The 27385-nt window shown below is 41.5% G+C and overlaps 1 protein-coding gene across 4 annotated transcripts; it reads left to right on the top strand.

The window, feature by feature from the left end:
- The first annotated feature begins 225 nt into the window (after positions 1-225).
- On the top strand, positions 226-27330 carry pds5a (PDS5 cohesin associated factor A). Of its 4 annotated transcripts, none has more exons than XM_069697493.1 (33): positions 226-323; positions 1333-1483; positions 8252-8455; positions 9033-9119; positions 9604-9701; positions 9948-10074; positions 10524-10604; positions 10791-10931; positions 11929-12044; positions 12730-12824; positions 12929-13074; positions 13357-13508; positions 14136-14249; positions 14532-14613; positions 14722-14770; positions 14932-15071; positions 15608-15723; positions 16298-16403; positions 16616-16776; positions 16985-17108; positions 18845-19003; positions 19201-19269; positions 19447-19583; positions 19749-19872; positions 21726-21930; positions 22269-22383; positions 22904-23036; positions 23289-23408; positions 23610-23672; positions 24020-24165; positions 24318-24402; positions 24481-24749; positions 26238-27330. In XM_069697493.1, the coding sequence occupies exons 2-33, from the start codon at positions 1370-1372 to the stop codon at positions 26239-26241; spliced, it is 3882 nt and encodes a 1293-aa protein (XP_069553594.1). In that variant the 5' UTR covers positions 226-323; positions 1333-1369; the 3' UTR covers positions 26242-27330. The 4 variants fall into 4 exon arrangements, with proteins under 4 accessions (XP_069553594.1, XP_069553595.1, XP_069553596.1 ...); XM_069697494.1 differs by lacking the exon at positions 226-323 and adding an exon at positions 436-590; XM_069697495.1 differs by lacking the exon at positions 226-323 and adding an exon at positions 880-1208.
- The last annotated feature ends 55 nt before the right edge of the window (positions 27331-27385 follow it).

The following is a 27385-nucleotide window of genomic DNA, read 5'->3' as shown; positions in this document are numbered from 1 at the left end:
CATTGTGCAATCCCAACATATGTTTAAGGAAAAAAACGTGGCGAAAATATTTATTACACCAAAAAAAAAGTAAAATTGACAACATTTTAGGATACACCCACATTTGGCTCAGGAACAGAAAGTGAAGCGAGTGTGTGCCAGCTGTTTGTTTCCGACTCCCGCCATGTATTTTGATGCCGCAGTACTCCTGAGAGACCGACGGGGGCGCTGTGCACCCAGCCTTCAACACAAGACAGCACTGCCTGAGCGGACAGAGAGCTTTGTGCCGAAAACTAAAGCCCAACCTGTGTCAGACTAATGAATTAAAACGGCCCATTTGAGAGGTAAATACTAACGAGGAACTGCTCGGCAAATATCCCCGAGGCTTTATCCGTAGTTTCATATTTGGAGATAGATTCATTTTTGCATTTGTTTTGAGGTGCTTCCAAAAAAAAAAAAAAAAAAAAAAAAAAAAACCATCCGTGGGGCAAGTTGTTGGTGTTGAGAGGAGGGTTCAGGGCGACGGTAGCAGCAGCAGCAGCAGCAGCAGCCCTGTGAACTAGCGGCGGTGCGGAGCGATGCTCGGGGAAGTTGACAAAAGACAGTAACAAGTAAATTAGCTTCATTTTTAAACTTCACAAAGTAGTTGCACGAGTCGGAAAGCGCAGGAACTAACCTCGAGCGTGGCTATTTGAGCGAAAAGACGATCGGACACTCCGCTTCCTCTGTGATTGTAGCTGGAGATGTTGATGAGGGGTTTTTTTTTACCTGAGGAGTTTGCGGCCTAGTAGGCTAACCAGTTAGCGCGGCTAGCGTGTGTTAGCCCGCTCGCTGCTAACTTCCTTCCCGCAAAATGCTACTAGCCCGCTTAGCCCGACGGTGTTTGTACCCGTAGCTTAGCTTAGCTTAGCTGGTTCTGATAACCTGTGTGACAGTCGAGTAAGACCGGGCTGCTGTCCCCGGCGCCTCGAAGTGGTTCTCCCAACAAGTTAGCGGTTAAATAGCCGCGATCTTATCGAAATAGTCGTTGAGCTCGTTTCTGTATCTGAAGGTTTTTTGTTTTTGTTTTTGTTTTAATGAGAAATGTCCGAAAAAAAAAAGAAAAAAAATGTAGAGCTGATGTTTTAGCTGGGGGTAATTTAGCATGTGAGCTAATAATATGCGCGATCCTGGTTTATTGGTTTTCTGTCTGAAAAGTTTTCTGGGTTAGGGTATCGATGAATATACAGGTGCGATTTTTATCAGTTTCGGCGACCGGAATTGATGATTGGCAAATGAGAATACTGCTTAAAAGGGGTTTTTTGATAAGTGCGGTAGCATGGTTGTGTTGAACTTTTGTTTTCTGACCCATAGAGGCCAGTAGAAGACCGTGTGGACCAGATCAACAAGCATGGAGTTCCCGCAACAGCAGAAACCGGCGGGGGACGGAAAGATCATCTATCCTCCCGGAGTAAAAGATATCACGGACAAAATCAGCAACGATGAGGTGGTGAAACGACTGAAGGTATGTTGATCGGGCTTCTTGCTGTCACAACACATCCGTAACTCCCATTGAGGAGTATCCAGCCTCTGGCGCGGTACCAAAAACCCTCCAAACTTTGTAAACTACTCGATATTAAGTCATTAGTTGCCCTTCTGCTGTTATAGCAGGCTGTCCCCCCCCCCCAATCTTCTGTGATTTCCCTGTGAACAGGACTGTTATGACTTGAGTGTGACATGACATAAAACAGGAGTTATTTTTGTTCAGAAGCCTCCCAAGCTTTCTTGTCCTTCATCCTAACCCATTGAGGCTGAATAAATGGGTTGATCCCAAAATGTGGACGCAGCAAGAGCAAACATTACACACTGAAGCTATTTTTACTGCAAGGGAGAAAAACAGTGACTCATGTCGAAGGAAGACTAAAGAAAGCAGCAGCACTAATGGACCTGATAATAAGCAAGACTCTGCTGACCTAATACAATACAAGAGAAAATTTAAAGAGTCCGAATGGAACTACATGTAATATACCAGCTTCTTCAATTCTAAAACACAAAATATTTAAAGGTCCCTTATTGAATAAATTCAGATATTCATTTTTGTTTTGATTATAAATTAGGTCAAGGTGTTGTATACATTCTGTAAGAGTGTCAAATGCTCAGTCCACAGGAAATGCGCACAGCCCAAATACAACAAATGTTACGTCTCAGAGATAGCCAGCTATAAGCATCATGACCGAAGAAAAGCTGTAGTTGTCCTGAACATGCCTCAGTCTGAAAGGTGTCAGCAAATGGGAAGAGAAGGCTGTTGATATTATTGCGTCTTAAGGATACAGACACAAAACAGCATGTTCTTGATAGAGCTTCAGAAAGGAACCTGAGATGAGATGTAAAATTATACTAATGGGTTTTTTTGGAACTTAAAACAACAAAAATATCTTCCTGTGGATATCAAGGTTGCAAATTAAACAGGACGTGTAAAATATTGGACCTTTTAACTATACGACATGTAAGAGCCCTGAATAAGCTTGGAAAAAGGGAAAATAGTAAGTTGTCTGTTTTTCAATTTAGCAATTTTGTCGCAGCTGTAGTCCTTTTCCGTTTAGTTATTGAAAATGATTTGCCTGCAGTTGTTTGTTTACATATTTAACAGTTTCAGAGGAACATTATCATGGATTTGAAGTTATGTTTCTGCACATCTGATAATGTATCAGTCCATCGCTTCAGTTCAGTTTTGGTCAAACCAGCTGCTAAAGAAAATATTGGCTCCTTAAATGCTAACTGGCATTGCTGAAGTATACAGTGGGTTTTTAGAGCTTCTTAACTGATAACATCTGTGTATTGTGGCTAAACGTGAAGCTATTGGACTGGTGAAAGTGAACCAAAACCAGTAAAGTTGAAGGCCTGATAGCTAAACAACGACCTAAAACTCACTATAAAGCTTTGTAAAGCCAAGGACAGCAATATATTCAACTGATAACTTTGTAGTTACATCATTACCAGCAACCCCCTTCACAGTGCCACTTTGTCATGTAACGTTCAATAAATTATATAAACATATTGTTATGTTGTTAAACCTTTTCACACTGCTTCCTGCTTTCTTACCCTTCTACCACCACTTCAAACTTTAAGCACTTTCAATGTTGGCATCTGTGTTTACAGGGATCCTGTGACTCCTCTTAATCCCATTTGGTCATTTACTACACTAATACTGAAATGCTTTCCTTGCATCCTGGAACTAGTCATAGAGTAGCATGAAGTACAAAAACCTTTACCTTGACAAGCTGTGCTGGATTGCAGGTTCTTGACTCTACAAAACAGATGTTTACAGAGCCATTTAACTTGTGTTGCAGAGAGTTGGAAAGACTGACCTTAATTTTATGTGCAGTACTTTAGCTAATCGTCTGGTCGAAGAGATTGTACTATGCTGTACTGAGTAGCTGGCAAGTACAGGGAGCTTATTTTAGAAGAATTATATTTAATTTCTTCATTTGCATCTACGATCAGCCCAGTTCTCAGGCCATTCTGAGGCATAAAAATTACACCGCTTTTGTCTATCTGTGTATTTCTAACCATAGGTTTCATACCGTGTGTGTTTAGAAGATATTCAAATTCTCACTCACTCTGATCGGCATCATGTTGGTCTTGTGTCTGGATTACTCACATTCAGTAAAGGAAGAGTTGCATGGAGTATTTGGTCGGTGTTGTACTCGTATTGTTGTTGTTTTTAAAGATAAAAAAAAAACAACCTATGATTACATTTGTACTTTTGTACAATACAACATGCAGACAATGTTATTTTATGATAAAAAAAAAATAAAAAAAAAAGTAACCTAGACATTTGCTGGCATTATTAGCTGCCTTGAGTCGCAACAGATCCATAAACTGTATGGACCTGCTGCAGGAGTAGTTGTGACTTAAGATGGTTAGCTGACTCTGGCTATCTCGCAGTTGTTCCATAAGAGCACATTTAATGAAGGTGTAGACTTGATCTGTTTGTTGACAAAATAGGAGGTATGAAGTTGTGGTACTGAAGTGGAGATTGTGTGTATTCTATGTAATTCAGTCCTCCCTGCCAGATAAGCTAACACTGGCTAGCCAGGCTGTTGTCTTGCCAACACAAACAGTGCAGATGAATTAAAAAGCAGACTCTGTCTCTTCCATGTCTGCACTCAAACTAATCAATAATGGAGCTGGCTCTACTTATTTGAAGCATCTGGTACCCACAGTCCATGCGTAGCTATATAACATTGAGGTTTTTGCCAGTGTTAAAGTTTTTCTGTTACTTCTGCTCAATTGTATTGGTCATGTTAGCTGAAACTATAGATGTCTCTTTTTATTTTGTGTTTGCATTTGCCCAAGGAAGAAATTCCTTGGTTAACACTCATAGCTGGGACATATTTTCACACATTAGCCTATGATGCGCACTTTATCGAATTTGACTTTCAAGAAACAAAAACTGCATTGCTTATTTGTTCAGCGTAAGAGAAGTTGAAGATTTTTGGAGGAATTGTAATTGATTTATGCAACATTAGTATTTATCTGATGTAACAACTTAGCTGGTTAAATAGATTTGGGACTTTTTTAATCAAAATCAGATTAGTGCCAATTTCCAGCCCGACTCTTTTTATTTTCTCCTTTTACACTTATTCTCTTTATGAGCTGCACAACTCTGCATGTGTGGGAGGAGCTACCAAGCTGAGTTCGACAGACTTTAAAGATAAAAAATTACAAATGAGCCTCTCATCCTGTAATGACTTCCCATTCAAGTTACTGAAAATGAACTGACATTTTTGGAAAAACACTACTGGATAAATTGATATATAAAAAGCCATGCTTGACATTGAGGGTTGTTATCAGACTAAGTGAAACAGAGCACATCTGGCTACATTTTTGAAAACCTCTGTTTTAGTAGTGCATTTATGTTTTTATTACAGAAGGTAAAAATTCACCGTTTGCTCTGCATTGGACTATGTGGTCGGTACGTTTTGGTTTCGGGGGTTTTACATTTAACGACATGCTCCTCCACGGCCACTGCAGGCACTTTTGCCCAGTCAGCACAAGTCTAAACCTGACAGTTGTCTGATTGTTGATGGTGATTAGTTGATGATAGAGGTTGGATCCACCAACCAAACATGGATGGTTTTGGGGTAAACGGATAAGAAGCTTAGATTACTGGTTAAGTAGGCCAAGTAAGGGTGTGTGTAGTTTTCAAAGTGTAATTGCTAACTGAGCCTACCTAATGACAATATATTCACCAGCACAGAGTGATCAGTGATCATGTTCTGTTTAAGGTATCAAAGAAAAGCACTTTGCACAGAGGCTGAAGACCAGATGGAGAATAGGAACACAGCTTCTGCTTGATCTAACTTAAAATTGAAAAGATGACTGTTTGAAATCCAAAGATTGATGTCAGAGAGAGAGAGAGAGAGAGAGATGATAGTTTATTCATTCGTCTCAGTGGAGAAATTGGTTTGCAGCAGAATAACAAGGCACGTCATTGCAACATCACGGGTTCACTATCATATGATCACTAAGGGCATACTCATAAATCCTCGTGCACATGCCCATACAGAGTCAGCAATAGACACCTAGCACCTGAGACGGATGTTCAGACTAGCTTCATTTCCCAACTTTGATCTTTGGTGTAGATTAAAGAAACAAGTTATAATGTTGATTGTTCAGCTTTCGAATTAAGTCACAGTAGTCTAGGCTCCTTCTGATTTCACTGCACCTTATTGTGATGTTACATGTGTTTAGACCAGAAATAGCTCTGTGTTTGAGATTAAATAAAAAGCAGAGGAACGTGTGTTGGGGGCTATTATGATTAGAGGAAAACAAATAATTTACCTTGTATTTATTGAGAAAAGTTAATTGGGACTCTATGGAGCCCAAGCCTTTTTGGAGCTAACCCCTAGCCACTTTTGGTGGTATTGCACTTTCGTGCTCTTAAGTATTGCCCTCCTTTCTCGGTGGCATGTTTCAGTGGAAGCTATGTCCACTTTTATATACAGTCTATGGCTGAGCTGTTTTCTTTGCCTGACTACCAAGAGTGCTTTTGTTGGAGTCCCCTGTGTTAGTCCCCTCCACTGCTGGTGACGGGCTGAATTTTTTTTCACGTTGTGCTAATGTCTCTTTGATCTCAGCTGAAGGGCTTAAACAGACCGCCACATGTTTGAATTAAATAAAGGAAGAGAGGGTGAAGATATATATTTTTTGTTTTGTTTTATTCAAACATTTGCCTGTTGTGGACTTTCAGACTTTGCATTAGCATCAATTTTAAAATATACCACTTATATTTTTAGGCTGAGATAAAAACGTTTTTCCAATGCACTATAATACATTTAGGTCACTGAGACGCTCATATACTCTCAACAGGCCCACACACTTGTCTCTGTGTGGAGAGCTTTCCTCAGCCTGGTTGTTACTGTTTCAGCTAAGTAACAGCCAGGGTTGGAGGGAATGTGTACGTGTGTGTGTGCGCGTGCATGCGTGTGTGTGCGTGTGTGTGTGTGTGTGTGTGTGTGTGTGTGTGTGTGTGTGTGTGTGTGTGTGTGTGTATGTACTGAGTGTGTGTAGGAGTGTGGTGCTCTGCAGTCTGCTGGAGCTGTTGGCCCATCCCCCACCCCTGCTGGCAGCCTGGCTGTTGAGCGAGCTCAACTGCCATGCTTCAACTCTCTCTGTCACACACATGCGCGCGCACACACACACACACACACACACACACACACACACACACACACACACACACACACACACACACACACATATGGAGGAAGTCGCAGCTTAAAACGAGGTATCCCAGTGCTTATCCATAAGAACTGAGATGTTTGATAAGATTAGTGCGAGTACAACTTTTGGAGACATCTGTGTTTGTGTTTAACCCAGACAAACTAAATGGAAAAAATTATGGATAATAATTCCTGCCATTTTAAATTGAAGTCCAATTTGTTCACTATGATGTAATCTGATTGGGAAAAGACAAAAGTCAACCTCCTATAAACACTGGAAAATTGTTGTTTTTAACTTGATTTGCCTCTATATTGTGAGCTTTTAACTCGCCACAGCAGCCACAGCTCATTTAAAGGGAAAGAGTTTTATTTTACCAAGCATTGTCAATGTAGATACTTGATGCATACTTAAGAGAATTTAATATCTTAAAACCAAATTGTTGGCATCATAATTTGATTTAGTAATTCTTGATAAAGGGTTTAACACTCTTTTGACATTTAATGCTGAACTCTGAAGCTCTTTATGGTTTCATCCTCCTTTAACTTTGGATGTCTGGCCACACGTAGACCATATGGTTGTGTTGTGTCTCTCATTCTTCCCCTCTCATAAAGCTGAGTGCACTGCAGCCACTTGCAGTTAAACAGACTCTGACAGACGAGTCTGACAGTGACCTGTAAGCGAATCGGATTATAAGGTGCTCTGGTTAATTGCTTCAGCTACTCTGCACAGTAGTGTATACAGTTTGTACCGAACGTCCTCAATGTTCTCTCTCTGTTTGCAACATCACTGTCAGAAATAACTAATTGATTCCTATTAAAACGAGAATGCATCTGAAAAAAAAACAAAAAAAGTTGGCACCCCATTAATTGTTTTGTTTAAGAATTGTGACCATCATAGATTTTGAGATGTTTGCGTTACAGCTGAAAAGTGAACCTGTCAGTGCTCTTTGGTGGACGAATACGTAATGGTGACACGGTTTCTATCTTACTTCAAACCTGTAGTGCGAGATCTTGTTGTTAGCTAACATATCCACCAAATTGGATAAATCTGCAATCAGAAAATATAAATGTTTGGATGTGATTAGCCTGTTTTAAATTTTTCAACATTTTTATTGACTTAGGTGGCAAAAGTTGTTGTAAAATAGTCATTTTCATCCTGTCTTCTTGATTTTCAACCATTTATTTTACAATTACATGACAGTTACAATTACGATGATTCAATATTGAGAATAGAGCCTCCATTGGATAAAAATGTTTTTCTTTTTTTTTTTCTTTTAATGCAATTCCCAATTGCTTCCAAGTGCTGCTTTTGTAATGTCATCATTACAAAACATCATCGTCTTACTGGAGATTGAGAGACTTCTGAGCTGCTGTAGCAGAAGATTTGGACGCGGCATGGGCAGCCTAATCCTCTCTTTCTCTATGACGGTTTACAGAACACTAAGGATGCCAGACAACTAAACAGCAGAGCTGTCAAAAATTCAACTTGTTTAACTTAATTACAAATTTAGCCAAAATAAATATTTCCCATCTGACCATCCATCCTTGTCACTCTTGTTTAACAGATGGTGGTGAAGACCTACATGGACATGGATCAAGACTCTGAAGAAGAGAAGCAGCAGTATCTCGGCCTGGCACTCCACCTCGCCTCAGAGTTCTTTCTCAGGAACCCCAATAAAGACGTACGGCTACTGGTGGCCTGCTGTCTGGCTGACATCTTCAGGATCTATGCTCCCGAGGCGCCCTACACCTCCCACGACAAACTCAAGGTTAGGAACTGATCCTAGACGGAGCACACTCCTCAAGAGAGTAGTGTTCAAAAGCAGGCTAAATGGTTGCCGACTACATAAGTTGAAATGACAACTCACTGCAGATTACATTAACTGATACATTTGCTGACTAATATGATTAATATACTATTTCCTAGTTCATAATTGACTGTGTTTGAGTGACGAGTAGCAGTTGGTAAAGAGTTCTCTGTACCATCACTCCCTCATTGCTTTTCAATTAATCAAGGCTCGTCTTTTGGCAACCCCATAAAAATGTGCTAAAAAGTGGTATTGTAGATTTTATATCAACATTGATACAAAGTAAGTGACATTGGTGAGTTTGCAGAGGGATTACGGTTTTGAAGCGCCATCTAGATCTTTCCTGTAAAACCACAGTGAACTTATGTTATCGTGTGGCCCACCTGAGGTGACTGCAAACCACAGTAATCATCTTTGTCACTGCTTTGGTCTTAAGGAATTGCTAGCAAACTCCTTCTCTTTTTTTGAGCACTCACTGATACCATAAAAGCATTTTAACTCAACCACATGTTTACAACTGCTTCTGTCTTTTCTCTAGGATATCTTCCTGTTCATCACCAGACAGTTAAAGGGACTAGAAGACACCAAGAGTCCTCAGTTTAACAGATATTTCTACTTGCTGGAGGTAAGGTGCTTACTTAGTAGTAACCAAGGGGCTATAGAAGGAACAGCACTTTAGGTTTAGAGCTGAAACAATTAGTCTCTTAAACTGTTTGTTGATCATCAACAAAATAACTATTTTGAAAATTAAAATGGTATTTTAAAATTGCCCTACTTTCTCAGGGTATACAGTATCTGATTCTGGCAATATTTGACTTATTGTTGTCATACATGACGGTAAACTAAATATCTTTGTGTTTTGGACTTTTGGAAAAAAAAAACATTTGTAGTTGTCACCTTGGCCTCTTCAAAGTCATTGTACATTTTTCACAATTTTCTGATGGTGCTTAGAATGGATATCGTAATCAATAATACAAATCGCCATTAGTTACAGTCATACTTGTGTTTTATGGATTGTAATTCAAGAAAAAGTATACATTTACATTTTTGGCTGCTTAAATAGGAGTAAGGAGTAATGTTTGTTGAATTCTTGTTTTTGTTTTGCGTAGAACTTGGCCTGGGTGAAGTCATACAACATTTGCTTTGAACTGGAGGACTGCAATGAGATCTTCATCCAGCTTTTCAAAACGCTCTTCTCTGTCATCAAGTGAGGCTTTTGATACCACTTGAACCTGCTTGACTCTTTTTGTGCCGGAGTTTAAACTAAATTCACTTCTCTAGAAATATGCAGACTGATGGGTATAATGTCTTTAAGCATGAAAACACTTTATTCATATACAAAACATCATTTACCACTGCAACTCATTTTAACATCCAGTGTGAGGAGGGTTATGATAGCTGTTTATTTCTAATTTATGATTGATTGTTTTCTAAAATTGTGGTTACTCTACAGTAACAGCCACAACCAGAAGGTGCAGATGCACATGATGGACCTGATGAGTTCTATCATCATGGAGGGAGACGGAGTCACACAAGAGCTGCTGGACACCATCCTCATTAACCTCATCCCGGCACACAAGGTAAGACACTAAAAACACACCAATACACGGTATATTATTTAATTATAATGTTGTTTATTCATTTTAATTTTGTATTTTTCAGAAAGCTGTAAGCAAGATGTAATTAGGTGTGGTCATCCATTTGTATTTTTGTACTGGGTATTCATTTTGGATATTTAAAAAAAAATTCTAAAAGAAAACATTACTTACGACAAGATTAAAATCAGATTATAAAATTACCTCCTTTCCTTTTTATCCTAAACTATAATTATTTATGTCTTTAATCGGAGCAAGAAATGCAACAGCCACACATTTTCCTGATAAAAATCTGCCAATTACAGTAATGAGCATTGTGTATTTTTCAACCACTTTCAGCTGATGTCACAGACCAGAAGTTGGAACTTTTGTGTGTTTGAGTGAAATATTCATAGTTAAATTAACTAATTGGTGTTTAACCTTCCTTTGAACAGAATCTGAACAAACAAGCGTACGATCTTGCAAAGACTCTGCTGAAGAGGACTGTCCAGACCATTGAGACATGCATTGCGAACGTGAGTAGCATCGTTCACACAAATAATTTATTTTTCATGTATTGGTTATTCCTTCTCAGTTAGCTTTGGGGTTTTTTGCTTCTCTTATTCATGTCCTTGCATTCAGTCAATATAAACTTCTTTCTATATTGACAGCACGTCTTTATCAGTGAGTCCTTATCTCACAGTTTTTTTTCCCTTCCTCAGTTCTTCAATCAGGTTTTGGTGATGGGCAAGTCATCAGTCAGTGACCTATCAGAGCACGTCTTTGACCTCATCCAGGAACTGTTTGCCATTGACCCAATGCTGCTTACCTCCGTCATGCCACAGCTGGAGTTCAAACTAAAGGTTAACACAGCACACTCACACGACCACACACACACAGAGCTGCTAATAATCATTATTTTGACATTGTTGTTATATTTATATTTGATGGATCCTCTGCGAGCTTAAAGGGGCGATCCATGTATGTTACACACCAAAGTCTATTTACAGGTTTAGTGAGTTCCGCATCATATGTAAAAAAAATGTTTCGTGAACCTTTTTGTGGCTGCAGAGGGAACTCTACAGAGTCTGATAAATTACGTCCAGCGATTTCCTTGGAGTCTATGTTGGCTGGGACTGAAGACTACAAATTAGAAAATTCAAAATGTGTAGATTTAGAAAGAAGTGAGCTTACTAGACCTCTGTTGCCCTCCCTTCTCTGCTTGGGGCGAGTATCTGAGGCTACCTTAAAAGCCACTAGCAAATCATACCCAACTCTGCTGTAAAGCTTTACTGTGAGGGATGCAAGTGCCAGGCTTTGACAGGCAGAGAGTTCATGGAATAAAAATTACACTTCTGGTTCTCTTGCATCAGATTTGATCCTCTTTTCTGTTTACTGCCTATTTCATGTCCCAACAATGTAATAGAAGTGAAATGCTATTATACTGTACTTGTGTTTTAAGCATACTGGGGTTTCAGCTTGAGTCAGTTTCCCTCCTCAGTAGTGCATCATCCGTTATCTTAGTGAAAGTTTTAACATGCTTCATTATTTTTAAGAGCAATTTGTAATGTACGTGGGATTTTAGTGGAACTCAAAGGCTTGTGCCACAATAAAAGCCCCTGTAAAACAATATAAAACCAAACAGTGCTGATAGTCTCTTGGTTGGTCAATATTATGAACACAATTAAGGATGGCACCTTAAGCCAGATATCATACTGTAACTGCTTCTTTGTTCCACACACTGTAAACATAAGAATGTGATATCAGAGGAAAAAAATATACATACTGTTTTGTTTGCACTATAATTATTAACAATCCATTAAATAATGCAACCTCAACGTGTGTGTTTTGTGTTTGCAGAGCAACGATGGGGAGGAGCGTCTGGCTGTTGTACGATTGCTAGCCAAGTTGTTTGGGGCCAAAGACTCAGAGCTGGCCTCTCAGAACAGACCGCTGTGGCAGTGCTTTTTAGGACGGTGAGTACCATTAACACCTGTCTGTCTTATTCTTGGCCTGCCAATCATCTGTGAAGCACTTTGAACTGCATTAACCTGTATGAAAAGTGCTATATAGATCAAGTTTGACTGATTGACTATGAAGTACAAGTAATGCCTTCAGCTGATTTAGGTGAGAGATGTTGTTATTATTAATAAATTTGAGTATATACAGTATTAGAATTTTTTTTAAAGATACAGCTAGAATTGTTTTTGTTAAAGACCTCATCATTAAACTTTTCCTGTCCCAAAAGTAGGAATTTATATCTGAAGATGATTTGCTAATACAAAAAAAGCTCTTTGTTTAGTTAGATTTACAGATGGATGGTATAACGACAATAAGGAGCACAGAATTTAGTTCTGTACTCTATATCAGGTGGTGGAAATGGAAAGTGAAAGTTTTAATCCTGACCATGAAAAATGGCTGTTTAATGGAAGATTGGTTGAGGTGAACAGTGTGAACGCCCATAAATGTTTTATTTAATTAACAGCAGAAGTAGTGTTTGTATTTAAGAAGAGTGTGCAGATGATTTGACTTCCTAGTCTATTTATTTCCATTTAGAATCTTAATTTGTATTTTGTCAGACTGTGCTAATTTATCTCTTTTTCAAAGTGTGGTCAGTAATTCGGTTAAATTCATTGAGTGTAACTGACTTTTTTTCTACAGGTTCAATGACATCCACGTACCCGTCAGGCTAGAGTGTGTAAAGTTTGCCAGCCACTGCCTCATGAACCACCCAGACCTGGCAAGAGACCTGACAGGTTTGTTTTATCTTGTGCTTATGTGTGTTAATGCACTTGTATTTGTCCACATTATTCTTTAACAGAAGTGTGGTTGCATGTCTTTATCTGCTTCATTTAATCAGAGTATCTGAAGGTGCGTTCCCACGACCCAGAGGAAGCCATCCGTCATGATGTCATTGTCACTATCATCAACGCCGGGAAGAAAGACCTCAACTTGGTCAATGACCAGCTGTTGGGCTTTGTACGGGAAAGGACCTTGGACAAGAGGGTGAGACACATACGTATATTAGTAGTGCAGGTGTTATAACAGGCAGGTAGGAATTTAATCAAATTCTACAAGTAATGTGTGAGGTCGTTGGTTTGTCATTTATTCACAAATTTCAGTACTCCTCAATCACATCTCGTCCACATTAAATGCAGATTCTCACAAAGTTTTAATATGCTACGTCTAAGTGTTTGTAACACCAAAACAAGAAAAGTAAACTGACTCTCCTAATCTTAATTTAATTCTGTCCTCATTAACTTGCTCTTCCTTTCCCTCCTCCCGCAGTGGCGTGTGCGTAAGGAGGCCATGATGGGCCTGGCTCAGCTTTTTAAGAAATACTGTCTGCACCATGAGGCCGGGAAGGAGTCTGCCCTGAAGATCAGCTGGATCAAAGACAAACTGCTACACATCTACTATCAGAACAGCATTGACGACAAGTGAGAACAGGAATACTATACTGTATATATCGGCTTAACTGCATGTATTCATATGTAATTTAATGCTGGAAAGAATTTGAGTCCAAATACCCGTAAATTATGCAATATAAAGGTGAAATGATCCCAATGCAGCCCCTGGACAGTTTACAGCGTGCACTGATCTTGTTGTTGTTTTTTTCAGAAAGGGAAAGTGCTTGAATGCATTTTGGATTTAATGACTTATTAACTTATTAGCTTATCAGCTTAACAGGACACGGTTAAAGTATTTTGTTGGCACTTAGTCTCCCATCACCTACAAAGTACATCAGTAGATCTCTGAAGACCAGCAGAATAATTCACTGCAGCACTTTACAGAACTTCAGCCAACATTTGTCGGTCCAAGAAAATTACCTGTGTCTGCAGTCTGTCTTGTTTTAAAGACCTGCATCGGTATAGTTGATAGTGATGGCTTTTTCTGGCATTGGCGTTGCAGCAGAAAGATTGTTCTCCACTGCTTGAGATGTACATTTTAACAACAAAAACGAGCGCTCCGTCAGTCAAATCAGATTCTTAGATTCCCCAACCGGATGTTTCATTTTCTGTGTTTTCAGGTAATTCATAAAAACTCTCCCCTTTTTTTTCCTGCAGGTTATTAGTTGAGAAGATCTTTGCCCAGTACATGGTCCCTCACAGTCTTGATACAGAGGAGAAGATGAAGTGTCTGTACTATCTGTACGCCTGCCTGGATACGAACGCTGTCAAGTCAGTAAACCTGCTATGCAGACACCTCTCCATAAAAGTACATAGCTATGTTATATTGTGAACATCAATACTGACCCGTATGTTGGCCATAAACACATTCCACAAAATTACAAGATGGGGCAAAAACACAATCCTGTATCTTCACACAGCATGAAAACAAACTACACGCGTATAGATCAATGAGCATGTATTACAAGGATGATGGACTGATCTTCTGCTGGGTTCGTGCCACCTCTTATCTTGCCTGTTTCTCCTCTGTGTGTAATTGATCTTTGCATTTAGGGCCCTGAATGAGATGTGGAAGTGTCAAAACATGCTCAGAGGCCTTGTCAAAGAGCTGCTCGATCTCCACAAGCTGCCAGTGGTGCGTGAACACATCCACTAATCCTCCTCCTTCATCTTCCTCTTTAAAAAAGTACAGCACTAAATATCCCGCTGCATCTACAATGTGTTTATCTCTCTTTCCTGATAGTCTGAGGCCAATAACACAGCAATGTTTGGGAAGCTGATGAGTATTGCCAGTAAGTTAGAAACACCCACTCACACAAACATTTATTGTGCACCTTAATTTGTATATATTCAATTTTCTTTTACCCTGTCTATCATTTCTTCAATGGTTAAACTTCACTCTACTCATTAGTATAACTGACTTCCTAAACTGACAACCTTTGTGTGTTTCCAGAAAACCTACCAGACGCTGGAAAGGCTCAAGATTTCATGAAGAAGTTCAATCAGGTTCTCGGGGAGGACGAGAAGCTCAGAATCCAGCTGGAGATGCTCATCAGTCCAACCTGCTCCTGCAAACAGGCAGAGATCTGTGTGGTGAGAGGACACTCTACACATTCTGCTCCTCTTTCTTTTTGACAGAACACGCAAGTGTTAACATCGCCAGCACGTCAGCCACAAACACAAGGCTCAGTGCTGTTTGTTTCTGAGCCAAAGCTCTCCCCTATAGCAGTAAAAAAAAAAAAAAAAAAAAAAACTAAGCATACTGAGAGAGTTGCTGAAAATGGTTCATTTTATTTATACATTAAATGGCCAGTCACATCAATTTCTTCCCTAAAAATGAACATGGCAGATGGTCAGTGTGATGGTCAGTGTGATGGTGAGATTTCAGCAGCCTCGAACTCTGTTACAGAGAAAAGAAACAATGACAGATGTGCTTTTTCCCCTTTTTTATGTGCAAGTAAAATATGAAACTGTATTTTAACCAAACCTCTGGTTGTAAAGAATAAAGATACATTAGATAAAAGTTGTTGCAGATATAGTATTACTGGTCTTTTTGTAAATATTTATGAAGATATATAAGCTCAAATCCTTAATGTTAGTATTAATAATGTGCTGTTTATACTGTGCAGAGGGAGATCACTCGGAAGTTGACGTTCCCCAAACAGCCCACCAACCCCTTCCTGGAGATGGTCAAGTTCCTGCTGGAGCGCATCGCCCCTGTTCACATCGACTCTGAGGCCATCAGGTCAGAAAAACTCTTCAACGCATATGGCTTTTATTCTGACAGCAGGTCATAAACATTAGCATATGTTCAATTTTAATTCCAATAAATTGGAGTAGAGTAACATTTTTATTCAATTTAAAAGTTATGAAATTGGTTTGTAAATCCTGTTAGGTTCAAGTGTTGTTGTTTTTTACAGTACTCCAAAACAGAGGAAGTCATATGACAGATCAGCAGTGTCTTCTTCAACTGTCTCACTCAGAGTGCTTCACATGCTGTCTGTGTGTGGGTCATTGTGTAACACTACCATTAACAGGCTTTTCTCATTCACTGAGACACCTAGTGGTGGTGAGATGTAACTGCAGGCCTCAGTGAGGGCACAGGTTTAACCCTTTCTGCTTTATGGAAAAACACCACGAGAGAGGAAACACATACTGGATTGCGTCTTAATGCACAAGTTATGTAGTGTAACAATTTATGTTTATTACTTACGACTCTTTTTGTGTCTAAGAGTGCTTAAAACTATCAGAAAGCACACAGAGAAATGAATTATTTAATACAAGGATGAAAATAATTCACGTTTTAATTTTTGCTTTAGTGCTCTGGTAAAGCTGCTGAACAAGTCCATTGAGGGCACGGCTGACGACGATGAGGAGGGTGTTACCCCTGACACAGCCATCCGCTCTGGACTGGAGCTACTCAAGGTACACACCATGGACCAAACATACTGAAATAAATGGCAGCCAATGCTAAAAATATTTACTGTGTGTAATTTGTAGTACACAGAGAGAGGAAAAATACTTTAAAAATCTTTTAAAGCTGGAGTTTACATTTATGCGCAAGTAATCTGCTTGATTAACAAATTAATGAGTAAATACAAATAAATAGTGTAAATAATACTCTTCTCTTTTTCTAGGTCCTGTCATTCACCCATCCCACAGCATTCCACTCAGCAGAGACTTACGAATCTCTGCTCCAATGTCTGAAGATGGAGGATGACAAAGTGGCCGAGGCAGCCATCCAGATTTTTAGAAACACCGGGCAGAAGATCGAGACGGAGTTACAACAGATAAGATCGTAAGAGATAGATTAATGATGAAGCACTAGTCTTTTGATGTACATGTGAAAATGATAAACACCAAAAGCATTGTGTGCGTGTGTTAAACATTTTCTAGGGCATGAGCCTAAATGTAATAAAAGTTTCTTTGGTCATTTAAAGCATCACAGTCAGTGTATTACTTGAACCTGTGTGCAGTCTTAATATTCCTATTCTTATGTGTGTCAGGACTCTGATTCCCGTCCTGCATCAGAAAGCCAAGCGAGGCACGCCGCACCAGGCCAAGCAGGCCGTCCACTGTATTCATGCCATCTTTAATAACAAGGAAGTGCAGCTGGCACAGATTTTTGAGGTAAGGGACCATTTAATAACTAAGAACTTGCCAGAATCTACCTTCTACTACACAGTAGTTTTGAGTATTATTTTGTTTATGCCTTGTGTGTCATACACTGCTCTAAAAAAATGAAGGGAACACTTAAACAACACATCCTAGATCTCAATGAATGAAATATTCCAGTTGAAAATCTTTATTCATAACATAGTGGAATGTGTTGAGAACAAAATAACATAAGAATGATCAATGGAAATCAAAATCATTATCCCATGGAGGTCTGGAATCAGAATCAAAATAAAAGTGGAAAAATCAGATCACAGGCTGATCCAACTTCTGTGGAAATTCCTCAAGACAAGTCAAAATGAGGCTCAGTAGTGTGTGTGGCCTCCACGTACCTGTATGCACTCCCTACAACGCCTGGGCATGCTCCTGATGAGACGACAGATGTTCTCCTGAGGGATCTCCTCCCAGACCTGGATCAAAGCATCAGTCAACTCTTGGACAGTCTGTGGTGCGACGTGGCGTCGGTGGATGGAACGAGACACGATGTCCCAGATGTGCTGGATTGGATTCAGGTCTGCAGAACGGGCAGGCCGGTCCACAGCATCAATTCCTTCATCATGCAGGAACTGATGACACACTCCAGCCACATGAGGCTTAGCATTGTCATGCATCAGAAGGAACCCAAGGCCCACTGCACCAGCATCTGGTCTTACAATGGGTCTGAGGATCTCATCCCGGTACCTAATGGCAGTCAGGGTACCTCTGGCTAGCACATGGAGGGCTGTGCGGCCCTCCAAAGAAATGCCTCCCCAGACCATCGCTGACCCACCGCCAAACCGGTCACGCTGGAGGATGTTGCAGGCAGCAGAACGTTCTCCACGGCGTCTCCAGACTCTGTCACGTTTGTCACATGTGCTCAGTGTGAACCTGCTCTCATCCGTGAAGAGCACAGGGCGCCGATGGAGAAGCTGCCCATCTTGGTGTTCTCTGGCAAATGCCAATCGCCCTGCACGGTGTTGGGCTGTAAGCGCAGGCCCCACTTGTGGACGTCGGGCCCTCGTACCACCCTCATGGAGAGTCTGTTTCTGACAGTTTGAGCAGAAACATGCACATTAGTGGCCTGCTGGAGGTCATTTTGTAGGGCGCTGGCAGTGCTCCTCCTGTTCCTCCTTGCAGAAAGGAGCAGATAGCGGTCCTGCTGCTGGGTTGTTGTCCTTCTACGGCCCCCTCCACGTCTCCTGGTGTACTGGCCTGTCTCCTGGTATCTCCTCCATGCTCTTGACACTGTGCTGACAGACACCTCAAACCTTCTTGCCACAGCGTGCATTGCTGTGCCATCGTGGATGAGCTGCACTACCTGAGCAACTTCTGTGGGTTGTAGACACCGCCTCATGCTACCTCTAGTGGTGAGGGCACTGGCAAAATGCAAAAGTGACCAAAAATCATCCAGAAAGGACGAGGACAGAGAAATGGTCTGTGGTCACCACCTGCAGAACCGTTCCTTTATAGGGGTTGTCTTGCTAATTGCCTCTCATTTCCACCTGTTGTCTGTTCCATTTGCACAGCAGCAGGTGAAATTGATTCACAATCAGTGTTGCTTCCTAACTGGACAGGTTGATTTCCCAGAAGTGTGATTGACTTGGAGTTACATTGTGTTGTTTAAATGTTCCCTTTTATTTTTTTTGAGCAGTGTATTTGCTGAAACGTGTATTTCTTGGGTGCACTCATGCTGTTTCTTCCTTCACCCTCAGCCTCTGTCACGTAGTCTGAACGCAGACGTCCCAGAGCAGCTCATCACTCCGCTCGTGTCCCTGGGACATATCTCTATGCTGGCCCCAGATCAGTTTGCTTCACCAATGAAATCCATTGTGGCTAACTTCATCGTGAAGGACTTGCTCATGAATGACAGGGTGCGTGAAGCTCAAACTCTGTTCTAGAGCAGATACACACACGTATACAATTGCAGTTTTATACACAAGTTTTTGTATTTTCATAGCAGGAGTAGAGAAACCCAGTCTTCAGTAAACAAAGGATTGTTGAATCAAATAGTATTCATATGCAAAGAAGAGAGTGAAAATCTAATGGGCATTTGGCTTTGTGTTTCCAGTCCGTGGGAAACAAGAATGGGAAGCTTTGGACCACTGATGAGGAAGTCTCGCCTGAAGTTCTAGCAAAGGTAAAAGATATATGTACACACACACACGGGTGGTTTATTTCACTTCTTGTACAGATGAATAGATATTTTTTTTTTCATTTGAATTATTTCATTGCATTCTGTTTTGATGATAAAGATTTAAAACATATTTGATTTTTTTAGTTAAAGCAGACATTTATGCTGTTTGTATTCCCACAGGTTCAGGCCATCAAGCTACTGGTGCGTTGGTTACTTGGAATGAAGAACAACCAATCTAAGTCAGCGAACTCCACCCTGCGCCTGCTGTCAGCCATGCTGGTCAGCGAGGGGGACCTTACAGAGCAGAAGAAGATCAGGTACCTCAGGCTGAAACTCACTGTATGACTGTGTCCATAATGTTTTTAAACTAGTTTAGAACTGGCAGATTTGTTCTCTAAGTGCACCTCAGGATCTGTGATAATTTTCTAAACTAGTTTTAATTCATTCACTTTTCCTCTTTGTAATTTTTTCTTTCCTCCCAGTAAATCAGACATGTCTCGTCTGAGGCTGGCTGCAGGTGGAGCCATCATGAAGTTGGCACAAGAGCCATGTTACCATGACATCATCACGCCTGAGCAGTTCCAGCTGTGTGGTCTCGTTATCAATGTCAGTGTCACCTTTACATTACATTTTATCTGCCTTTTTTTTTTACAGAAGTTATTTTGATATGTAACCATTTATGGCAAACTCCACCCTGTCCTAGCAGAGCCATAATTCATATTTCACCTGAGCTTTTGCTACTATTACAAATCAAAATGTATGCTTTAAAATATACACTGCTCAAAAAAAATAAAGGGAACACTTAAACAACACATCCTAGATCTCAATGAATGAAATATTCCAGTTGGAAATCTTTACTCATTACATAGTGGAATGTGTTGAGAACAAAATAACATAAGAATGATCAATGGAAATCAAAATCATTATCCCATGGAGGTCTGGATTCAGAATCATACTCAAAATAAAAGTGGAAAAATCAGATCACAGGCTGATCCAACTTCTGTGGAAATTCCTCAAGACAAGTCAAAATGAGGCTCAGTAGTGTGTGTGGCCTCCACGTACCTGTATGCACTCCCTACAACGCCTGGGCATGCTCCTGATGAGACGACGGATGTTCTCCTGAGGGATCTCCTCCCAGACCTGGATCAAAGCATCAGTCAACTCCTGGACAGTCTGTGGTGCGACGTGGCGTCGGTGGATGGAACGAGACACGATGTCCCAGATGTGCTGGATTGGATTCAGGCCTGCAGAACGGGCAGGCCGGTCCACAGCATCAATGCCTTCATCATGCAGGAACTGATGACACACTCCAGCCACATGAGGCTTAGCATTGTCATGCATCAGAAGGAACCCAGGGCCCACTGCACCAGCATATGGTCTTACAATGGGTCTGAGGATCTCATCCCGGTACCTAATGGCAGTCAGGGTACCTCTGGCTAGCACATGGAGGGCTGTGCGGCCCTCCAAAGAAATGCCTCCCCAGACCATCGCTGACCCACCGCCAAACCGGTCACGCTGGAGGATGTTGCAGGCAGCAGAACGTTCTCCACGGCGTCTCCAGACTCTGTCACGTCTGTCACATGTGCTCAGTGTGAACCTGCTCTCATCCGTGAAGAGCACAGGGCGCCGATGGAGAAGCTGCCCATCTTGGTGTTCTCTGGCAAATGCCAATCGCCCTGCACGGTGTTGGGCTGTAAGCGCAGACCCCACTTGTGGATGTCGGGCCCTCGTACCACCCTCATGGAGTCTGTTTCTGACAGTTTGAGCAGAAACATGCACATTAGTGGCCTGCTGGAGGTCATTTTGTAGGGCTCTGGCAGTGCTCCTCCTGTTCCTCCTTGCAGAAAGGAGCAGATAGCGGTCCTGCTGCTGGGTTGTTGTCCTTCTACGGCCCCCTCCACGTCTCCTGGTGTACTGGCCTGTCTCCTGGTATCTCCTCCATGCTCTTGACACTGTGCTGACAGACACCTCAAACCTTCTTGCCACAGCGTGCATTGCTGTGCCATCGTGGATGAGCTGCACTACCTGAGCAACTTCTGTGGGTTGTAGACACCGCCTCATGCTACTTGTAGTGATGAGGGCACTGGCAAAATGCAAAAGTGACCAAAAATCAGCCAGAAAGGACGAGGACAGAGAAATGGTCTGTGGTCACCACCTGCAGAACCGTTCCTTTATAGGGGTTGTCTTGATAATTGCCTCTCATTTCCACCTGTTGTCTGTTCCATTTGCACAGCAGCAGGTGAAATTGATTCACAATCAGTGTTGTTTCCTAACTGGACAGGTTGATTTCCCAGAAGTGTGATTGACTTGGAGTTACATTGTGTTGTTTAAGTGTTCCCTTTATTGTTTTTGAGTAGTGTATTATGTACAATAATTTCAGTAACATTGCTCATGATTGAGGTGTGTGAGTTGTGGTTTTCTTTTTAAATACGGCCCTAACTGTTCATTCCTTCATACAGGACGAGTGCTACCAGGTTCGTCAGATCTTTGCACAGAAGTTGCACCTGGCTCTTGTCAAACTGCTGCTGCCTCTGGAATACCTGGCTGTCTTCGCTCTGTGTGCCAAGGACCCGGTAAAGGAGCGCCGTGCCCATGCCCGACAGTGCCTCCTCAAAAACATCTCCGTCCGCAGAGAGTACATCAAACAGAACCCCCTCGCTCAGGGTCAGTTTTCAACCTCTGCATGTTTTTGTACTGAAACATCGCATGTTCCAACATTACACTCTGCTGAGAAGTTTTTATGTGCCCTTTATCGGACTGCAGTTTAGAATATTAAGGATCACATCAGTATCTAGTTTCCATTCAGATTTATAGTGAACATTAAATGAATTTTGTTCAATTGTTTATTTTCTATTGCATTTTGTTGCTTTTATCATTACACCAACTTTTCCGCAGGCAAGTGTGTCATTTCTATTCAGGTTTTTTGTTTAATGCACTTCAAAACATGTCGTACGAAACAAACTTACAGACATTAAAATGAGTTTTTCTCTCTCTCCGCTCAGAAAAACTTGTCTCTCTTCTTCCTGAGTATGTCGTCCCCTACATGATCCACCTGCTGGCCCATGACCCAGACTTCACAAAACCACACGAATATGAACAGCTCAAAGACATCAAAGAGTGAGTATGTTTGGGTTTTTCACTCCGCTCTGCAGCTACCAATCGGCTTGTCGCTCCCTCACTGCGGGCTAAACACTCAACAAAATCACAACTGTTTGCTATCCTGGCTCCTAAATGGTGGAATGAGCTCCCCAACGACATCAGGACAGCAGAAAGTCTGTACATTTTCCGCCGCAAACTAAAAACACACCTCTTCCGACTCCACCTTGAACAGTAGAACTTTAGTAGCTCTTAAAATGGCACTTACTGATAGCACTTTGTAGTTTGGCTTTCTTGAAGAAATTGTATTTTCTTGATTCCTGTTGTTCTGGGTTTTTGTACCCTCATGGTTGAAATGCACTCATTGTAAGTCGCTTTGGATAAAAGCGTCAGCTGAATGAAATGTAATGTAATGTTTTTGTGTCCAGCTGAGAAAGAAATGCCCTAATTTTTCTACACTGATGCTTAAAGAATACACACAGGGGGTGATGACTACAACTTTGACATACTGCATGTTGATTGTGTGCGCTGATATTTTCAGGTGCCTGTGGTTCATGCTAGAAGTGCTGATGACCAAGAATGAGAACAACAGTCATGCCTTTCTTCGGAAGATGGTAGAGAACATCAAACAAACCAAGGATGCTCAGTGTCCTGATGACACAAAGGCCAATGAGGTATGCTCAGGCACACATGCTCAACGCAGCAAACAACACATCTGTGGCCAATGTGCAGTGGGTTCTAGGACATCTTTGCTATTTTGAGACCCTTATTTTGTAGCTATAGCACCTCCTGCAGGAGATTGGCCCTCATATGAGCACTGGGGACAGACTGTTGTGCAGAATGTAGGGATTTGAAGTTGGTATTTCAACCTGTTTTAGTTGCCCGAGTATCCAACCATCCTAACGGTGTGTCTTGTGTGGGTACAGAAACTATACATCGTCTGCGACGTTGCTCTCTTCGTGATCGCCAACAAGAGCACAGCATGTCACCTGGACTCTCCGAAAGACCCTGTCCTCCCCTCCAAGTTCTTCCTCATACAGGACAAGGTAACACACACACACACACACACACTTCCTGATGACTTTTCTAGAGAATTACTTGTATATCCATTAGGAGATCCAAAAAAAAATGTGCTTACAGTATCTGCTTCGTTAGCTCTGTGGGAAATCGTAAAAAAAAATGTGTCACTGCTTGTGGTTTAGCAGTTTATGCTAATCAAAGTTTACTCTTGTAATTTCTGTCAACAGGACTTCAAAAACGATAAGGAGTATCTGTCTGCAGAGATGAGACAACAGCTGCTCACTGGAAAGGTAAACCCACAACACACACATTCAGTGCTGGTGTGAATAGAAGCATACAGTGATGAGTTTTTAGCAATCTACATTTGTGGTTTGTAAAACTGAAATTAATTTAAGTTGGTGCATTGGAGGAACCACATTTTTGCATTTATTGAGAAGTTCAATATGATGTGGAGCTAAAAAGGTAAAATGATCATTTATTGTGTATTTGAAAATAGCTGCATTCGGAAGTTTAACACTCGTGTCCAAGTGAGGGCTATTGGACATGAACATAATCACATGAAACCTGATGGTGATTGATTTTAAGAGCTGCAAATATGATTACTACACCCCATCTCTCCACTCCTGTTGTTATGCAGCCTAAACCTGCTCCAGTGTTAGGAGCTGTGAACAAGCCTCTGACGGTACCAGGGAGGAGGATCTTCACCAAGACCACCACCGCTTCAGACACAGCTAGTAACACCAGCACCAACTCCCCACTGACCTCAACAATCAACAAGAACAGGTAAAGACACACATACATACACACACACACACACACACACACACACACACACACACACACACACACACACACACACACACACGCACGCAGCTGCTCGCTCACACACACAATCAGAAAATGATGCGTATTCATTCTTGGGATTTTAAATGTAGTAACAGCAGCGCTACCGAGTCATCAGAGAGCCGGGCGCAGGAAAACGATGAGAACCCAGTTATCAAGAACGACGAGGGGAAGAAGGTAAGCTCAGACACGATCTACACATTTGATAACTTCAAGCAGTGTTTTCGTCACTCAGCATTTCTAACTCTCTTTCAGGAGGAGCCGAGTCAGAATACAACTCCCGACGTCGGGACAGAATCGTCGCCGGTCAAACGAAGGGGACGCCCACCTAAGACGGCCGCTGCCGCTACCGGAGCGGCCGAAAAAGAGGGAGCAGCAGCGCCGGCAGGGGGAGGAGGTGGCAGAGGCAGGAAGAGAGCAGTCGACCCCAACTCGAACCAGTCTGCAGAGTCAATCAACATCAAGATGTCAAAACAGCAGCAGCAGAATGATGAAGGGACAAAGAGACAGATTGACTTGCAGAGGTAAGAGTGGAGTAACGAGCAGAGTGAAAGGCGTGTGGCAAAATGTAACAAGGTGGAAGTTACCGGCCTTCGTTGTTAAGATTTTTGTAACTTATTAGCTGACAAGTAATTAAACAGAAGACGTTGACAGGACAAAAATTAAGGTTTGATATTGGTGGCGTAGAACTTTTTAACCCCAGTTTATGCCCCAGGTGTCAACTTTTTTTCTCAGCAGGTGGCCATATGTGAGCAAAGAGATCAGAAAAAGGGAGAAACAGGAAGCGTGGAGTGGAGACAGGGAGAGTTGTAGGGACAGTCACCCTCCTCCTGGGTAGTGAGACCGACACTGAGATAGAGCTGGAGTCCAGCCCAAAGGCTCTTAACCTGTTGCAGGAAGGAGGTGCCCCCCCCCCCCCCTCCCCCCCTCAAACAAGGTCTGGCCAGGTTTGCAGCCTGGTCTACCACATTTAACCAAGACGCCAAATCTACAAGGAAGGGAGTTCCCTCTAGCGAGCAGGGAGAGTCCGTCAGTGGAGGGAAGACAGGTGGACAGGCAGTGAGTTGGTTTATTTCCGAATGTTTCTAAACGCAGCGCATTCGACTGTCGAGGTCATTGTCTTGTTTGTGTCAACCTACTCTCAAATACAATGCCTTTGGGAAAGAAATATTTTGGGAATATCCATCTTGTCGCTGTCAGACCGTCAACGATACCTCTTTTGTTTTACGCTAAACCTAGTTTCTGGTTATAGTGGGAGTTGGAACAAGCGCTCTCGCCAGGTGCTAAATGTAGTCGGACAGCCTGGGTTTTGCCGTCGACCTCAGTTGTACCAAACCTGGTAATTTCACTGAGATAACAAAATGGCTCCAGGAAGTTCAGTGTTACCAGGTTTTCTTCCATCAACAAAGCGGTGGAGCAAATCATCTCATCATCATTTATACAGAACCGTTTTTGCATTGTTTTCCACAGGTCAAGAATTTACTTGTGGTGGTGAGTTGCACAGCGCGTGCATTTTAGCTCTGGGGGGGGTATAACCCAGATGTGCTGCAAACGACTCGCGTGCCGAACATCGGTAGACAACTAGCTCGGCGGCTGCGCACGTTGAAGCCTCCGGTTACTGCAGCGTGCACAACTCGGACAGCTGCGTGGCCTTAGATTAGTTTAAAAATAAATAATTTCAGCGTTTTAATGTAAGATTTATTTCATTTTACAACCGACACGAAACAATTGAGTCTATGCCATGGTTGTATCGTAGTTCAGTACTCGGTCGTGTTATAGTTTCGGAGATGTTTTGTAACATTCTTAAAGTTTATTTGTTTTAGTTTCGACTAGAAGTTAGATACGTTCGAGTCATTTTAAGGGAATCCCTCATTTTAAAAGACAGGACTTTAAGAGCAGTGTAGCCAGCTGCAGAGTTTAACGTCAGTCTGCGATAACAAGGTCTTGTTAGGTGTGTTAAGTCAAGGTGACTGTGAGAGATGATTAGACCGACCCTGAACTTTGTTTTACAGGTAAAGTGGAAACCACGTCTGTAGAGAAAGGGGCCAGACTCTTCCTCGTACCTTCCCAACCCGATGTACAAGCTCCTCTGACTCTAAAAGCTTTCCTGGAAACATTATGGACCTTTCTTAAAACACACGTATAAACACACACACACACACACACACACACACACACACACACACAACACTGACACCCTAGAAGGTTTTGAACACCTTGTAGTCTTGATTTGAAGCTCATTGTATTTAGGTCTTACTCAGAAACATGTTATTTTTTTTCCTTTTGTGTTTGTTGCTCTTTGCTTCTTTTGTGGAGCCATTTTTAAGAAAAATACAGGATGGACATTTTACAAACGTTTTAATCTGGTTATGATTATTGCTTATTAAATTCCCTGGGAAAAACCCTACTGTATGTCTCTCGACCTCTTCCTCCTCGTGTCTGTGCTGCACAATATTTTCAATTACATTTTGTAAATACGCCTGTGCACCTTTCAACTTCAAACTTTTTTAATTTTTGTAGATGGGAAAAAAAATTAGATGCAAATGGGTTTAACAGAACATTAAAGCATTTTGTACAGGCACCAATATTTTATATCTTTAGTATGTTTAAGTGTCTAACTTCGGTGTGTTTAGGTGCTGTAGGTTGGTTAGAGTCACAAGGCCAAACTCTCCGTGGCTTCTAAACTTCTACCTGTGATGCTTTTTTGATGGCCTTCTGATTAATTTCCAGTGTATAAATGGACAAACTGAATCTGTTGAGTTTTTCTGGGTACTGCGCTTTTGAGCTCTTTTTGCCACCTCTTCCCCTCAGTCAGTCAGGGGACCCTGAAATCGAGCTGGGTTTGAATCACTTCTTTTTTTCTTTTCTTTTTTACTGCTTAAATACTTTACTTTAAAATGCGTAAATGATATATTATACAATTATGTGTTCGGGTGTTTTGTTACTATTTTACGATTCACTATGTTTTGTACTTTTGTTCGCATTCTGTTGGGTAAATCTGGCTTTTAAGCACTGAATGAGTGGAAACCTCGCAGGTTGTGTTGCCTATTCTCATGATATTTAAAAAAAAAAAAAATTCCAAAAAATAAATGCTTTTAGATGTTACCGTGCAGTGCATTTGTCTTGATAAGCGTTATGAAGAGCAGTTTACAGAAACACA

The sequence above is a fragment of the Brachyistius frenatus genome, unplaced genomic scaffold (assembly GCF_029030835.1).
Source record: "Brachyistius frenatus isolate BFR_SWC_R1_liver_20210118 unplaced genomic scaffold, ASM2903083v1 Contig_23, whole genome shotgun sequence".
Classification (NCBI taxonomy): domain Eukaryota; kingdom Metazoa; phylum Chordata; class Actinopteri; family Embiotocidae; genus Brachyistius; species Brachyistius frenatus.
Note: the sequence above shows the minus strand (reverse complement) of the source record. Positions and strands in the feature narration are given on the sequence as shown.

Excerpts from the sequence above, each read along its gene's own strand:
- pds5a (XM_069697493.1), top strand. The coding sequence starts at position 1,370 with ATGGAGTTCCCGCAACAGCAGAAACCGGCGGGGGACGGAAAGATCATC. Across the intron at positions 17,109-18,844 it reads AGCTGGCACAGATTTTTGAG|CCTCTGTCACGTAGTCTGAA; the intron begins GTAAGGGACCAT and ends CTTCACCCTCAG. Across the intron at positions 19,004-19,200 it reads ACTTGCTCATGAATGACAGG|TCCGTGGGAAACAAGAATGG; the intron begins GTGCGTGAAGCT and ends TTGTGTTTCCAG.